This window comes from Protopterus annectens, chromosome 10.part0 (genome assembly GCF_019279795.1).
Source record: "Protopterus annectens isolate FY-2018-M chromosome 10.part0, PAN1.0, whole genome shotgun sequence".
Taxonomy (NCBI): Eukaryota; Metazoa; Chordata; order Ceratodontiformes; family Protopteridae; genus Protopterus; species Protopterus annectens.
Window position 1 is genome coordinate 1,749,226,422 of NC_056744.1, and position 18,957 is coordinate 1,749,245,378.

The 18,957-nt window shown below is 39.4% G+C and overlaps 1 protein-coding gene across 2 annotated transcripts in view; it reads left to right on the forward strand.

The window, feature by feature from the left end:
* The window catches only part of LOC122813973 (otoancorin-like), a 656,691-nt gene that overhangs the window by 593,626 nt on the left and 44,108 nt on the right, over positions 1 to 18,957 (forward strand). For both annotated transcript variants that reach the window (XM_044086530.1, XM_044086531.1), the window contains exon 23: positions 4,849 to 4,946. In XM_044086530.1, coding sequence (XP_043942465.1) covers positions 4,849 to 4,946 — 98 coding nt within the window. The remainder of the gene's footprint in view (positions 1 to 4,848; positions 4,947 to 18,957) is intronic.

Genomic DNA, 18,957 nt, shown 5'->3' on the forward strand with positions numbered 1-18,957 from the left:
TTTATATGTGTAGTTTGCATCGGAGGTTGGGGTTGTGTCATATTTGTACTGTTTAGCATTTAGGTAGCCCATAATTCTGCCTGACCTGCTGACAAAGGTAGAGAATGCAAATAGATCTAAAACAGGGATCAGTAAGCATTGACAAGCTGATTTTTAAAGTGGAAATGAATTATTGTTCCGAGGTGAAGTTTATTCCTTTTTTCAAGATGAACTTGGAACCAGACCGATACGGAGTACTAAACAACTTCACTAGCCAAACCCAGAATAAAAAGCAAGTGGGAGAGAGTACCAAATGCATACAGCAAATCAAGAAATAAAATTCTGAAGTTTAAACTATTTTCTAATACTGAGAAATCTGTTACTCCCATCACAACAATAATGACAACATTGCACAACATGGTTAAAGATTATTTTTGTTTTGTATACAGACTTTTCAGTGTTAACTAGTGAGCTATGCAGAACAAATAATGTAGCTAGACTTTAGAAAACAGGTATCTTTCTATCATTCATACTTGGTTTGTGTATCCTGTAACAGGTTTCTAAATAAATTGTTATTTGATGTATTTGATCTCTGTAACAGCATTGGCTTTGTCATCATTGGCCATTTATAATCTGTGAAAAATAGTGAACCACCAGATTTAAAATAGCTATGAAATGCCGAATAACCAGCATGAAAGCAAGTTGTCAATTAATCCACACAGACCTCTGCTTAATGTAAAGTACAAGCCTAACATCAAAAGTACCACACCAACAGACCCAATATCCACAGCTACAGCCCCCTCTAATAGTATATCACCCAACCCACCCTTCTCACTGCAACCTGTACCTACATCCCAAATTCTAAAACTCCTAACCAAACTAAAGCCTTGCTCACTCCCCTCTGATAACTTACCATCAGAATACTCACAACTCGCAGCCAGAGTCATAGCTTATCCTGTCAGTATTCTCATCAGTCATTCCATCGTTGAATCTTACGTTCCTCAGCGATGGAAAAAATCCATTATTACCCCACTACATAAAGGGGAAGTGATCATGATCTCTCAAACTGCCAACCAATCTCCATTCTCTCCCCACTATCTAAAATCCTGGAAAAATGTTTACAAATCCAACTACTAAATAACCTCATTAACAACAACCTCCTAGCTCCCACTCAGCATGGCTTCTGTCCAGGTCATAGCACAACCATAGTTTTACTCTCCTTCACTGATACTTTGAATAAAGATGTTGATACTGGCCTATTTATCTCTGTACTCCTTTCGGACCTATCAAAAGCTTTTGACACAGTATCACACCCTAAGCTATTGCAACACTTAGAGACACTTAGATGCTCTCAAAGTGTGGTTACCTGGTTCTCCTGCTACCTGAATAATAGGCAGCAGTCAGTCAGATGGCAAAACCAGCAATCAGAATACCTAGCAAACAACACAGGTGTTCCCCAAGGGTCCGTTTTAGGACCATTACTCTTTAATATATTCATTAATGATTTAAATAAAGACAGAGCATATTGATTCAATATGCTGATAATTCAGCCATCATCTCCCCCTCCAACAATTTCACCAACCTCCAGACAATCACCCAAGATGCTTTTTCCTCCATAAAAAAATGGCTAAATGATGCCCAATTAATGCTGAAACCCCAAAAAACTAAACTATTATTATTTTCATCAAAACACCCAGGCACAGAATTCAAGGTACTTTTACATAACAAAACTAAAATAGAACAGGTGAAATACACAAAACTTTTAGGAATAACAATTGATGATAAACTCTCCTTTGAACAACATATACTCAATACAATAAAGGAAACCCATTTCACACTAGGCAAACTATACCGACATAAGCTCTATCTCGACAAACAAACTAAGATAAAACTAGCCAATACTTTGCTTATCCCATCCCTAATGTATGGAAGCCCCATATTCACCAATCTCCATACATCCCTCAGTCATAAGCTGGAATTATGCTACTACAAAATATCAAAACTCGTCTCCAGCATACCCAACCACCTCACCACTGCAATGCTATCGCAAACCTGTCCTGGCTAGAATATGACAACTATCTCTACTATACTCAGTTAGCTTTTACCCATAAGATAATCTTCCAACCAAATAGTTGTCCAGCACTCCAATCCATCTTACGCACATACACCCTTACCAAAACCCTCCACTCCTCAGACAGAACCCTTCTAAATGTTGCTAAACCCAATAAGAGAGCAGGACAATGCCTATATTCTCATAACATTGGAATAGCCTCCCCACATCTATCACTCAGCTTGACTCATTAGTGGTCTTTAAAACAGCATTAAAAGCCTACTTTTTAAAAAATCCAAGTTGTACCTGTGAAATACAGTGTAAATTCAAGCCGCCCTTAACTTCAATAAAGTAAATTACTAAACCCTATCTGATACCTCATCTCCAAGTAGTATGACACACTCCTCTGAATTCACTATTTTATAATATGTATTAAACTATACTAGGGCCATTGATTACTTTCATATGGATGGAATAAATGTAAATACGTTTTTCTGTAATTAGAATGTTTATATGTTAGTAGCCCTTTGCATATCTCGATCATTGCATTGCTTCCATTTTCAGGTTCTCTTTTATATTAATTACTGTCTAATATCTTATAACAGTGGATTTCTTTGTACTGTTTCTGTACTGTTTATTTTGTATATTAATAACTGTGTAACATTTTATAACCGTGGAGCTTTTCTCCCTGGCCCTCCACTGAAAATTTGTTCCTGACCCAGTGGACTTTTCCACTCAACAAATGTCAATAAATAAATAAATAAATTATTTATTTATTTATTTATTTATTTAAATTTGTTGACCGGGAGTGTCCGACTGGACGTAGGTCCATTTTCAGCAGAGGCCCGGGGAGAAAAGCTCCACAGTTAAAATAAACAGACAGTATATACATTGGATTACATAGTGAATAACAATTTACATAGCAATTACTTACAACATATTTACAGATGAAGAACATAGTACATCAGTAGACAACTAGAATCTTTATCTGTGAAGTACATACCAGACATTAACAAATGTTACAAGAAGAAGAAGTTCGTGCTGTATAATAAGTACTGGCTTATGAGCATCTGAGCTTGCTATAATCAAGGTAGTTAGTGGAGTGGAAAGAAAGGTAGTGGTTGGATAGGGTGGATGATATTAGAGTGGGAGTTGCAAGGGCATAGCCAGCATGTTTTTAGTTCGCTTTTTAGTAAAGTTTTGAAGTGGTGCATGATGGTATGCAGGTAATTGTGGGTGGGAGTGAGTTTCATAATTTGGCTATGGTGCAAGACAATAGTGCTTCACCAGCAGAGTTATTGGCTTTAGTGATCTGCAAGTGATTTTTGCTGCTAGATCTTAGTGGTCTGGTGGTGCGATAGGGTTGGAGTAGATTCTGGAGGGATAGGACATTTAGTGGATGGTTTACTAGTTTGTGGGTGAGTGAGAGTTGATACCACTGAAGGAGGTGAGGGAGTTTAAGCCAGCCCAGTTCAGCAAGTGAGAGACAGTGGTGACTATGGTAGGATGCCCCTGTGGCGAATTTGGTGATTTTGTTGTAGCGGGTCTCTAGCTTGTTTAGATCACATTGCCTTAGGTTGGTATATATTGGAGAGGCATAAAGTAGGGTGGAGATAAGGTGGGAATTTGCTATTGAAACTTTGCTGCTTTGGTGAGAAATTGCTTATTTCTGTATAACGCTCCTAGTTTTTTGTGGACTATTTTTATAGTCATGGATATGTGAATGTCAAATTTTAGTTTATTGTCTATTTCCACACCTAGCAATTTGGTGTGTTCAGTTGGGTATATAGTTGTGTATTTTGCCATGATGTTAAAGTGAGAGTTGTTTTTAGTATGTTTGGTGGGTTGGAAGATGAGTAGTTTAGTTTTGTTTGGGTTGAGTATTAATCGGGCATCGGATAACCATGTTTCAACAGAGGAAAAGGCTTCCTGTGTGACTTTTTGCAGTTTTGGTAGGGACTGGGCTGAGCAGATGATGGTTGAGTCATCTGCGTATTGTATGAGTGTGCCATGTTTGGTGGCAGAGGCTAGACTATTGGTGTAAACAGAGAAGAGTAGGGGTCCAAGGATGGCTCCTTGGGGAACCCCTATGGAGACAGGTAGTTGGGGAAATATGTCATTCTGCTATACAACGGATTGTTGGCGGTCAGACAGGTAACTCTGAAACCAGTTGGGGACCGATTGTGAGAAGGATAGGTTATTGAGGACAGAGATAAGTTGTTTGTGTGGGACCATGTCAAATGCTTTAGATAGGTCTAGGAAAGTAGCAGAGGAGAGATAGCCATTGTTTTTATGCTGAAGGATAGTGTTAGTAAAGGAGAGTAAGGCAGTGGTGGTGCTATGGTTTGATCGGAAATCATGCTGAGCACTGGAAAGGAGGTTGTTAGTAAGGAGGTAGTCTGAGACCTGAGAGTGTATGCATCTCTCTAGTATTTTGGAGAGTGGAGAGAGAATAGCTATGGGGCGGTAATTGGTTAGTTCTGTGGAGGGTCCGCCTTTGTGGAGGGGAATTATATGTGATACTTTCCACATTGTGGGAACGTAACTTTCTGACAGAGATTGGTTAATCAAGATGGATACTGGGTAGGCCAGAGCATCAGCTGCGATTTGTAGGTATTCACTTGGGAGGTTGTCAATAAATAATAAATAAATGCAGCAGTCCTGTTACAGCCAGTAATAGTTAAGGGTACTAAAATTGTATTTTTGTTGATTATGTGCAATAAAGTCACAAATAATCTAGAAAGAGCTGATACATTAGACAGTATCATCAAATAAAAAAAACACAAAGTGATTAAACTTAACACTTTCTTTTTCCCCAGCTGGACTGGATTCTTCAGAAATACAACAACTGAACATTGAAGCAGTAAAGTATATCACCCCTGATGCAGTTGCTCTGATCCCTCCAAGTACATTTTCTGTAAGTAGACTAGGTTTTAAGGTGTTACTGTTTATACTGTTTATTGCTCTGAAATCACTCATCCAAAGTGAGTGCCTTCACTCTAAAGGCAAATGCTTCTACAACATGTCAAGATTTTTATTTTGCATAAGCAGCTTTTACTACTGGAATGATTTTGAAGCATCTTTATTCTATGAATGCGTGACCTATGGAAGACATCAAGTCTGTAATGCCTTTGAATATTCACTCAGAGATAACATGCATTATCCACACAGAAAAGAGGCTCACAGATGTTGTCCTTTGGTTGGCCAGTTCATTAGTTAATGGTACATTAACTGACTATCCGAAATAAAGTAACTGCACATCAGAAATGAACTCAGGATAGCTCAGTATCCATCAGGAACATGACATACAGAATTATGATCCAGTCTCCCCCTCTTAATTTAAAGGATACTTTGCAATGGGACTGTTCTCATTTTTCTGTTAGTAAAGGATTTTATTTGCTGACAAATGTATCTACATTTATTTTTTAGATGGGAGGTAAGTTGAGCCATAAGTTTGCAAATTACTATTTGAAAAGTGTCTTCTCTAAATATTGTCTATAAGCTTAATGATAATGAACTCCCCAATGCTACCCTAACAGCCATTTTACCATCACACAGCATGAAACATATAGGGTTGGATTCACGAAGGCTTGCACGGAGTCTAAGAGTAGTGTAAGACTTCAGACAGGCAATATGTCTGCTGAGCGATTCAGCAATAGCCGGCAGGGGCGTGCATGAGAGCTCCTAAAACTACTCTTGCATGGACAGTGTTATGATATGCAAATTACCTCATTTGCTGCTGAAAGCTATGCAAATGTGGTAAATTTGTGATCCAGGAAACAGTAACCTGTCCGTGGAAGAGTAGAGTTATTTGCAGAAATGTACTCCATTTGTAACGGAGTACCATTCTGCAAATAGCAAAATGGAGCTATGACAGCTCCAAATAAAGGATGCATCCAGCTGAGGAAGCATGCCAAATATAAGGCAATTGGCATTTTTATAGGTTGAAAATTAATAAAACTCAATTTTTATTTTTTTTCCCCGATCTCCAATGTTTAAGCATAGCGCAGCGCCGCGCAAATGTGCGGCACTTTAAAAAACAGAAAATTAACAAAAATAGCCAAAAATAGGCATTCTTATTAAAAGTATTATTCTGCCATGCAGGTGAATGGCAGGCTGAAGACAACATGGCTACTAAGTAGTGGTTGCTAAGGGGGGAAGCTCAGTTTGAGAGATGTAGCCAAGCATTAGTAGGCAATCCTATGCAAATGAGGATAAGGATAGTGAATCCCAATTTTCCCTGGCATGTGAGCCATGTCCCTAGAGTGTAAGTGTAGGAGTAGGGGAGTAGTAGAGTAGAAGATAGTTGACATCATGAGGGGGTATGTATGAAAGACTGTAAGCTTATTGAAGCAGAGTGGCTTGTGTTTGCAATGACTTGCTCAGGATTGGAAGAGGCGTGTCTACAGTTGTCCTAGCTGAAACCCAGAAACCGAAGGTGTACGCCGTGGATATATCTGAAATTTCTTGCAAACATGCTTACACCGTGTGCACGCGTATGTGCACCTGTAAACCTGTCTAAATCTGTGTGCATGTGTGTGCACCCGTCTAAGCCTGTGTAAGCCTGTGTACATGCATGTGCACCCATCTAAGCCTGTGTAAGCCTGCGTGCACGTGTGTCCACCCATCTAAGCCTGTGTAAGCCTGTGTGCATGTGTATGTGCTCGTGTGCACTCATGTGCGCATGTTTGCGCTTGTTTGCGTGGCGCTGCCCCTTGCGGAAACAGAAAGGGAAAAGGAAGGAAAAGAAGTAGTAGGAAGTTAACCAAGGAGAACTAGCAGAGCTGCCAGGTTAAATAAATCAGAATCAGCCAATTACACAGGCAGTACAATAGCCCAGCCCAGCACTTAAAACTCTGCAAACAACACCCCCCATATTTTTCTCAAAAACACTGCAACACTACAGTATACAAAGAGTGAATACTTAAAAAGCTTAACTCAGACAAAAGAATGTTAGGGGCTGCCATTGCTATTATAAGCCAACATGTGCAAAATGCTGAGGGTGGTGCCATTGCGAATGCTGCTGAGCAGCCCACAGTGAGGAGACAGAGAAGAGTGTACAGACCCAGGATAACCTACCAGGGGCTACATGAGCAGGAGATAGTGGAGCGCTATAGAGTGGACAGAGACCTTCTGCAGCAAATTGTTGAGCTGTGCAGGCCACGCCTCACACACAGAACCAACAGAGGGGAACCCATCCAAGTGGAAACCAAGGTATGTGTTGGCCTAAGAATACTAGCAACAGGTACCTTCCAGAGACCAACTGGTGATATGATGGGGATTTCACAGGCATCAGCATCCAGGGTACTGCACCAGTTCCTGAATGCCATGTCAGCACATGTCGGTGATCATGTATATTTCCCCAATTCCTATGAGGCATTGGCCAGCAATATGCATCTTTTCCAGCAAATAGCGGAATTCCCTGAGGTAGTGGGTGCAATAAATTGCGCGCACATACACATCAAAGCACCAGCCAGTGAGCAGGGTAGGGCCTACATCAACCGCAAGGGCTTCCCCTCCATCAACTGCCAGGTCGTGTGCGATGCCCAGGGCATAATACTGAATATGTGTGTTGGCTGCCCTGGAAGCTACCACGATTCCCATATCTGGCATCTGACGCAGCTGTACCAGATATTTGCCATTGGGGACATCCCTGACGGTCACCTAGTAGGGGATGCTTGATACGCACTGGAGCCGTGGCTGATGACACCCATCAGAAATGCACACACACCTGAACAAGAACTCCATAATGTGGCACGCGCACAAACACGAAATGTAATAGAGCATGTGTTCGGGATGCTCAAGTCATGGTTCTGGTGCTTGGACACATCTGGTGGAGCTTTGCAGTACTCACCAACTACATGTACCCAAATTGCCATGGTATGTGCCAAGCTACACAATATGATCCTGTGAAAACAGCTGCAGCAGGAACAGCATGGGGCAGGGCCAAACAGCCCCCCACCATTGCCAAGGCCATCACAGGCAGAGCATGACTCGGATGAGGAACAACCTGAGACTGCCCAGTCGGCAGGAGGAGGCATGCCCAGTATGCCTTGGCCTTGGCAAAGAGGCAACACATAGCACATACACTGGCTCAGTAGGAACCCTGGAAATGATACCTCCCTCTGACTCACACATAAAATAAAAGGGATGCCTAACTTGACACTACCTGTTTTCAAACATGTATAGGGAGTGTACTATGTGCATCTGACATAGGCAGCCCTGCAGCACCACCTGAGGCATGATTGCCATGTTTTAAGCAATATAAAGCAGTGCTAAGCATCTTTTACTGCTATTTAGTATATGTAAACAAAATTGCTAACTGTGCAACTTTGGGCAACGTTGAGCAATGTTGGGCAAGGTCGGGCAAAGTTGAGCAAAGTCAAGTAAACATGCTCATATTTGCTTTACTGTTCCTTAAGCAGTCTGGTCTTCCCAGCATGAAAATAAAAAGCAGTGACAGGACTTGAACCCAGGATACTGTGCATTATAGTCACAGTACTGAACCACTAAGCCATGACAGCATTTCACTGGCACAGACACAGCAGGACAATTGTACACTAATGCAAACACAAAGAAATGCTGTATCATGCCCCTAAAGAGGCACATGGGTAACCTCCCCCACAGGCCTATGCAGACAGAGAACAGCAGGCCAGGTGGTATGATGTGGGTTGGGTAGGCTATGAAGTCACAATCTAATATATGTGACATTGGATGCTAAGAGCTGCAGTACAGTAGTATGCCTCAAGCCAGTATGATAGGCAACAGTACAGACTGAAATCATGTACCTTACATAGCAGTGCAGGCCTAGCAAATGTGTATAAGTGTCAGGTGAACCCCTCATCCTATGTACACCCACAGTAACAATCAGGTGTGCCCCTGGGTAGAAATGTACAAAGAATAGCTGCCCCCCCTGTATGTAGAAATGTTTATAGGTCTATGCAAAGTTTCTCATGGAAGCCCTGCAGGCCCAGCATGATCCCTGTTGATTTATGATACAAAGGTGAACCCTGCAGTAAAAATACAACTTGATTTTCCACACACATATAGTATAAATGTCTATACCGGGCGTGCTCACACACTTCAACAAATGTAGTGGATTTCAGTCAGCAAAATACTGAAAGGTCATACTGGGCATGCTCACACACTTAAATAAACAAAGCAAATGTCAGGCAACAACATACTGAAAGGTCATACTGGGCATGCTCACACACTTAAGTAAACAAAGCAAATGTCAGGCAACAACATACTGAAAGGTCATACTGGGCATGCTCACTCACTTAGGCCATGTCTGAGTGCAGCAGTGGGCCACACATATCTGGCAGTTGCATGTTTTACCCCAGGAACCTGTCACTATTCACAAATCCTGCCTTGTGCACACAGTTATATGAAAACAGACACATATAATATATTGGAACCCTGTCATAATCAAACTATGTACCACAAGTACTTAAGTTGTTCACAGAAAGTGAAAAAGCAAAGAAGATCAATAAACCTGCAATCAGTATCATCAATAAACAATGTGTACTCCAAACATTATCCAGTCCATGTTCTGGCAAAAGAATCTGTGAAGGAGTCCATAGAGAACCATGACACTTCCTTCATCTATGTCATAAATAGCAATGTACACTCATATATGTCCTGAGTCAGTGCAAACTGTAAATGACTGACCTTGCCAACATCCTGTCAGACAGGCTCATACATACATACCCCCCTCTCACTGACAAAAGGCTCCATCATCATACCTGTAGACTGGGAAAGCACAGATATCACATATAGAATGGGTAAACAGCTCCTTCCAAACCTGAAAACACGGCGTCTATGGGATTACATTGTTTCCCTAGCTGTGTCATAAGTGAACTCCAGAACAAACAGACCCTGCACCTGAACAGTCTGTTGAGCCTCACCCTCTGTACAGGATATGAAGCTGTTGGATGGGTTACAGCAACGTTTGCCACACTCCACAAGTGTTTGTGCACAACAGACCATGGGAACTATTATCTTATAAGCCTATTAAGCCTTATCTGTAAAGCCATGGTGTCCATCATGATGGACCTCATAAACAGAGGTATTGGGAGCCTGCAAACACCCAACCCTAGCCATATTGGTTTGTTCAGGGGCAGATCATGGTTCCCAAACCTGCTACACTGTTTTCAAAGCAGTCACCCAGGACATACAGCAATGAAATGAGCTACATATGTCCCACATAGACCTTGTAATGCCCGTTGCAAACATCCCAGACACGTCATATCAACAATATCGACAACCCATGCATAAATATGTATGTCATCTGATGGAGTGCCAAATGGGGCACAGATAGATCCCACAAGGTAAGAAATGTGGTCACCTGTTCAAGCTGGTAACAACTGCTGTCCCCCATGGCTCAGTCATGAGACCCCACCTGTCTGGTGTATGCTCTTCATATATATAGTCAAACACATGAGGGCTATGTTTAGCAAAGGTTGTGGCTGACTGCGCAAATGGTGTCATACCCAATGTTTGGGACAACAGAGACATTCTTATAAAGGTTCACAGTCAGACAGATGTGGTGACAGGATTATTGCCTAAAGGTACAGTCATAAAAATACCACATAGGTGCCAACACCATAAATATGGAGTTGATATGGACACATGTGGATAGTCATCTCCACTTCCAGAAACACATTCACAACGTGGTTAGAAATACATGCTATGTGTTCCCACAAACCGCCAAAGTCTTTGCATGTCGGTCAAAGGAGGTTCCCTGTGCCTATCACTCATCAGGCCTGTATAAGAGTACCACATCAGAGTTGCAATGCATCTGACTAGGCACCTTCAGCAGCTGGAAAGAGTACTGAAGTACCTCAACAAGAGAATTACTGGCCTCAAACAGTTGCCCCATGCAACATGACTGAAGTTAACTCAGTCTGTACTCTGTTGCATACTGTCTACTCATGAGATCTCTGCCCAACAGACAGGTCCATGTCCAATGCAGAACTGATGTACATGCGCTATCTGTAGTAATCCCAAGCTGACTGTACCACATGCTCTAGGGATATCTTCATAACAACATTAAATAGAACATGTTGGAGGGATACAGAACTACCTCAAAGATGTCCCTTGCTTGGGAACAGACTCCCAACCAACAGTAGGCCGAGTCCCTCACTGACACTATTCTAGAGGAGCCTTGATGAGTGTATGTGAAACTGAACTGTCACACCAGGCAGCACTTCATGAGCTCTACTACACAGAGGCCTAGGGAACTAACACCATGGGTGAAGATAGCTGCACACTCTGGCCATACTAATATATGCCTTCAGGTAGATAGCCTACTACCTACCTATGTACCTATATATATATATATCTCTGTAGGGGGAACACAGTATAATAAGGCAAAGATTGATGTGCACAGATGTGTGTAACAGGGTGACCATCAATGCCCCTTCTGCTATGTACCTCAGAAGACATCTACAACAACTGGAAAGCCTGAAGAAATACCTCACAAGGAGCATTGCTGGCCTGACATACATGCCATACACAGACCATCTGTAAATACTCCAGCTGTACTGTCTTGCATATTGCCTACTCAGAGGTGATCTCTGCATAACATACAAAGCTATGTCAAACACAGAACTGTTGGACATGCCCCACATAAAACACTCACAATCCCTCTGATCCTTGGTCCCAAAACCCACAGTGAAATACAGAAGGAAGGGGTGTATCCATTTACCTTATGGATACACACACCTCCAGGTCAGTGGCACAGCATGAGGTCTTGGAGACCATGCAAGTGCAAGTCACATTGGGCAAAGCTGCTTATCACATTCTAGGCCGCTACAGATCACCTATCATGTCTCATCCTGAGAACACTGGAAAATATAAAGGTCCTACCAAACAGCATTATATGAGGGGATTACAACTACCCAAACATTGACCGAGATAATTACTGGTGTACAATACAAAAAGCGTAATCCAGAACTATAAAGGCTGTCCAATTGTCGTCACAGAACTCACTTAGTCCAAGCGAAATAATAAAGTAAAGTTTATTGTATAAAAAACAGGAATATCTATATTCATTGAGCACTTTCGTCTCCAATCATGGAGACTTCATCAGAATGACATTGCCCTCTCGTCCCTATCTCTTTTATAACATATCAGGTATTCAAATTGACAAATGAAAGCAATTTTACCATAACTGAGCCTTTGCTCTTAAAGGCCCAGATGAAATAATTTACTGAAACTATAACAATAAAACTCTGCTACATATAACCATCCACCGTGAGAACCATAAGAACAAATTTCCATATACAAAGATGTAAATATCAAAAATCAAATATCCAGCATCAAATTGCATCTAGGAGACCAGGTACAAAAACGTAGATATTCATGGATACAATGAATGTAATAAATACAATACAATACAAGTTTTTCATAAAACATTAACACAAGTTTGGAGTTAACTTTTATGTAACCCAATGTTCACCTTCTTAACATTCGTCAGGAAATCAAACCAAATGAAAAAATAAAATAAATGAAATGAAAAATAATATGACAAATTGGTTTTAAATTCATTTTGAACCAATTTTCATGCATACCACCACTTTTTTATTTGAATACAGTGAAAACAATGTTTGAGTCCATATATCAATAAATGGGTTCATACGTAGATAAATAAGTAATTGATTAAAATGTATCTTATCACAAATACTTTAAATATATATAAAAATGTATGTTAATATAAAAAATGTATATATAAAAACTTAAATACAAATGTATATATGAATATAAATATAGATATAAATATAAATATGTATAAATATAAATATATAAATATATAAATATAAATATGAATATAAATATAAATATAAATATAATCATAAATAAACCTATATGCAAGCATATGTAAGTTAATGTGTATTAGCAGACAAACATATAAAGTGTAAAAAATATAGAGTATGTATGAGAAATACAAAGTGTTCATCCAATTGTTACAGAGTTATATTTAAATTTAAAATTGATGTGTGTCCGTGTGAGAAATATGGGTATGCACTTGAATTTTGAACGTGAACAAACTCGAATGTATAAGATTAAATGTAAGTGTCATCACTTCATTATTTTTGGATCCATTTCTAAAATCTTGAGAGCTGGTGTGATAGATATGTGGTCGTTGAGACCTTTACCACAACTTGAGTCCAATCTCAACTGCCATATCATCTCCCTGTATTCAATTTTGGTTTCCCAATCACCACCCCTCTCCGGATATTCTATTTCTTCCAGAACCCAAAATTAAAAATCAGCATTTAAACAATTCAGCGCATGTCTGTAAAGGGCATTATTTTCATTGTGTCTATTTATATCCCTAATGTGCTCGTAAATTCTGTTTTTCAAATATCTCTCTGTCTTCCCTACATAATAGCTGTCGCAGGCCTTGCATATCACCAGATAGACCAATCCCTTTGAATAACAGTTGCTATATTTCTTTGCCAATATATTTAATATTATACTAGGTAATTTAACATTTTTTACTTTCCAATATATACGGACACTGCCCACATCTTCCACACTTGTAAGTCCCTGTTTCTTTCTAGTTCCATTTTCCAAGGGCCTTTTTCGCTCCAAAATGTTTTTAATGTTTGGATTCCTCCTAAAAATAAACCTAAGATCATTTTTAAACACTTCAGTTTTAGATGCTATACCTTTAAACATATCCCATACCTCGTATATACTTCTTTTCAACCAACCAGAACCATAAAAGTATGTGGTTGTGAGGTATGGTGTTGCCTGAAATTCACTGATGGCTCTAATCGTCACTGTCTCATCCAGGCAATTTGCATTATTAAGTTGCTCACCATCTTTTTCTTTTTCTTTTTGATTTTGATTTTGGTTTTGCTTCAACAACGGCATATAACTGGACCCCCTACCCAGTAACACATATTCTTGATCTGATGTAATTAAATCCATGGGATATCCCCTTTCTTTGAATAAACTTCCCACATAATTAATTTCATCCAAAAATTCATCATCCTCTGAAATCATCCTGGCCATTCTTATCATCTGTCCCTTGACAATGTTTCTTTTAAGGTGATAAGAATGGTCACTATGGTAATGCAGATAAGCATTAGAAAAATTGTCCTTCCTAAATATATTGGATTTATATAATTTATTCATCCGGTCTTTTGAAAGTTTTACATCCAAAAAATGTGCCACCTCACTTTCTATTGTATGTGTAAATTTCCAAAACGGTGTGGTATTACTAATATAATGTATAAATTCATCAATATTTTCCTTAGTACCATTCCATAATATAAATATATATCGTCTAAGGTTTTTAGCCGATATATTTATATTATGGAATGGTATGACCAAAATCAAAAAGAAAAAGAAAAAGATGGTGAGCAACTTAATATTGCAAATTGCCCGGATGAGACAGTGATGATTAGAGCCATCAGTGAATTTCAGGCAACACCATACCTCACAACCACATACTTTTATGGTTCTGGTTGGTTGAAAAGAAGTATATATGAGGTATGGGATATGTTTAAAGGTATAGCATCTAAAACTGAAGTGTTTAAAAAGGATCTTAGGTTTAGTTTTAGGAGGAATCCAAACATTAAAAACATTTTGGAGCGAAAAAGGCCCTTGGAAAATGGAACTAGAAAGAAACAGGGGACTTACAAGTGTGGAAGATGTGGGCAGTGTCCGTATATATTGGAAAGTAAAAATGTTAAATTACCTAGTATAAAATTAAATATATCGGCAAAGAAATATAGCAACTGTTATTCTAAGAGATTGGACTATCTGGTGATATGCAAGGCCTGCGACAGCTATTATGTAGGGAAGACAGAGAGACATTTGAAAAACAGAATTTACGAGCACATTAGGGATATAAATAGACACAATGAAAATAATGCCCTTTACAGACATGCGCTGAATTGTTTAAATGCTGATTTTAAATTTTGGGTTCTGGAAGAAATAGAATATCTGGAGAGGGGTGGTGATTGGGAAACCAAAATTGAATACAGGGAGATGATATGGCAGTTGAGATTGGACTCAAGTTGTGGTAAAGGTCTCAACGACCACATATCTATCACACCAGCTCTCAAGATTTTAGCAATGGATCCAAAAATAATGAAGTGATGACACTTACATTTAATCTTATACATTCGAGTTTGTTCATGTTCAGAATTCAAGTGCATACCTATACTTCTCACACGGACATACCCATATTTCTCACACGGACACACATCAATTTTAAATTTAAATATAACTCTGTAACAATTGGATGAACACTTTGTATTTCTCATACATACTCTATATTTTTTACACTTTATATGTTTGTCTGCTAATACACATTAACTTATATATGCTTGCATATAGGTTTATTTATGATTATGTTTATATTTATATTTATATTTATATTCATATTTATATTTATATATTTATATATTTATATTTATATTTATACATATTTATATTTATATCTATATTTATATTCATATTTACATTTGTATTTAAGTTTTTATATATACATTTTTTACATTAACATACATTTTTATATATTTTTAAAGTATTTGTGATAAGATACATTTTTAATCAATTACTTATTTATCTACGTATGAACCCATTTATTGATATATGGACTCAAACATTGTTTTCACTGTATTCAAATAAAAAAGTGGTGGTATGCATGAAAATTGGTTCAAAATGAATTTAAAACCAATTTGCCATATTATTTTTCATTTCATTTATTTTATTTTTTCATTTGGTTTGATTTCCTGACGAATGTTAAGAAGGTGAACATTGGGTTACATAAAAGTTAACTTCAAACTTGTGTTAATGTTTTATGAAAAACTTGTATTGTATTGTATTTATTACATTCATTGTATCCATGAATATCTACGTTTTTGTACCTGGTCTCCTAGATGCAATTTGATGCTGGATATTTGATTTTTGATATTTACATCTTTGTATATGGAAATTTGTTCTTATGGTTCTCACAGTGGATGGTTATATGTAGCAAAGTTTTATTGTTATAGTTTCAGTAAATTATTTCATCTGGGCCTTTAAGAGCAAAGGCTCAATTATGGCAAAATTGCTTTCATTTGTCAATTTGAATACCTGATATGTTATAAAAGAGATAGGGACGAGAGGGCAATGTCATTCTGATGAAGTCTCCATGATTGGAGATGAAAGCACTCAATGAATATAGATATTCCTGTTTTTTATACAATAAACTCTACTTTATTATTTCGCTTGGACTAAGTGAGTTCTGTGACGACAGTTGGACAGCCTTTATAGTTCCAGATTACGCTTTTTGTATTGGGTTTGTGCGATTTGTGTATAATTACTGGTGTACAATGTCCATTGACCAATGCTTCCTAGAGTTTAAACACTCAAAACGCCCTGGAACAGCTGGCCACCATGGCTACTAGAGGTGACAACATATTGGACTGGAGCATCACCAACATGGGGTACCAGTGCTCCACAACAGAGATAACCCCCTTGCTGGTAATATCAGATCATAAAGTAATCACAGTGTACATCCACATCCCGCCCCCCAACCCCCAGTCAAGGAAACCACTGTGAAGACATTTTCAAAAGCAAACTGCACACTTCTCAAGACCAAAGTGGAGAGTTCCAAAAGCCCCCTTGCTATAGGATAATGCTATACAATCTGCCAAATCATTTACAAGTGCATTCTATGAGCATCTACAGGGATGCATGGATCGATACATCCCAAATAAAACCAAGACACACTCCTCCAAAAATAAGAAAGCAATCTGGTGGTCGTCACCCATAAATAAGCTATACCACAGAAGGAGGAAACGAACATATGATAGAGCAAACTTCACAAAAGGAAAGGCATCACTGATCATTATTAGGAAGAAACAATGATCGCTCATAAAATAATCCAAGGCCAGTTTCTAAAGACAAATTGCCAAGGAATGTAAGAATAACAACCTCAAAGTCTTTGTTAGCTATACCAAACATTTAGGTGGCAACTCTCAAATATGCTGTCAGTTACTGCTAAATGGCAAAAAATACACTGAACCAACTGACATTGTCCACATCCTGGCGGACAAGTTCAGTGCAAACTCCCCCATCACCCCCAAAAGAGCCTGTGTCCATCCCAGAAGAATGCAGAGCCCCACACTTCATGGACATGCAGGTAAAAACAGCCCTCTCCAAAGCTAAGAACACAGCATCAATGGGACTGGATGGTGTCCCAGGCTGCGTCTTACACCAGCCCCAAAAGGGACTACACCCTCACCTACCTTCACTGTCCAGACTCAACCTTAACACAGGCAATGTACCCAAAGAATGGCATACAGCAACAGTCATCCAGCTCCACAAAGGGGGTGCCACAACAGAACCTGGAAACAGTTGCCCTATAGGCCAGCCTGGTCTGCAAAGCTATGGAGCAAATTATTATGGAACCCATAAACAGAGACATTGGGAACCTCCAGAAACTGGACTCTACCCAACTTGGCTTTGTTAAAGGCAAATCCTGCCTCCTAAACCTAGTTGACTTCTTTGAAACAGTTACCAAGGACATGGAGGTGAAAGTAGTCCACACAGCCCACCTGGACCTCACTAAGGCCTTTCAACACCATTCCCCACTCTGGCATCATGGACAAGCTTACCAGCTTGAACATTATCAGCTATGTCACAGGATGGGTGGCCAACTGATTCACAGATCAAACACACATGTTCAGCGTGCGCGTGCCATGTCCGACTCTAAACCAGTCACAAATGGCATCCCACAGGTCTTGGTCCTGGGACCCCACCTGTTCAATAGATACTGCTCAGAGGTACAAGCAAGCATGGGAGGAGTATGGCTGAACAAGTTTGCATATGACTGCTAACTGTGGTCCATAATCGACTCTACAGCTGACACAGACATCCTCCAGAAGGGTCTTACAGAGACAGATACCTGGTGTCAAAACAATGCCCTCAAGCAGAATGCCATCAAATGCATAATCATCCCCTTTGGATAAAACAAAGTGCACACAAATTACCACATAAATTACCACATAGGTGGTAATCCAGTATGTACGGAGAAAGTAATTATGGCCCTGGGGACCCAGGTAGATAGTAAACTCTCCCTTGATGATCACATGGCCAAAGTGTTTAGAAATTCCTTCTATGTAGCCCACCTCATGTCTCCTAATGTAACCCACTTTGTCTAGTCTGATGATGTCACCATCCTACAAATATACCTGTGGAAAGGAGAGTTCCCAGTCATGTGTATAGCGTGTTGTGTAAATGCGTACTCCTCCAGTATCATAAAGTAGTTAGGTAGGGGTTTGAATTCTGCACTTGACACCTGTGTGTGTATCTCCTTGTAGAGGAGCAACCTTTTTGGAGACTACTAAAACACCTTAAAAGTGGTATACTTATCTTTGTCAAATCTGATGATGTCACCATCTGACAAATATACCTGTGGAAAAGAGAACTCCCAGTAATGTGTATAGCTCATCGTGTTAATGCATACTTTTCTAGGATCATAAAGTAGTTAGATAGGGGTTTAAATCCTGCACTTGACAACTGTGTGAATTTGTGTGTGATCTCCTTGGAGAGGAGCAAACTTTTTGGAGACTACTAAAACACCTTAAAAGTGGTATGCTTATCTTTGTCAAGTCTGATAATGTCACCATCCTACAAATATACCTGTGGAAAAGAGAACTCCCAGTAATGTGTATAGAATGCTGTGTTAATGCGTACTTCTCTAGTATCATAAAGTAATTAGAGAGGGGTTTGAATCCTGCACTTGCCAACTGCATGCGAATGTGTGTGTCTCCTTGGAGAGGAGCAACCATCTTTGTCAAGTCTGATGATGTCACCATCTTACAAATATACCTGTGGAAAGGAGAACTTCCAGTAATGTGTATAGCACATTGTGTTAATGTGTATTGCTCTATTATAAGTAGTTAGGTAGGGGATTGAAT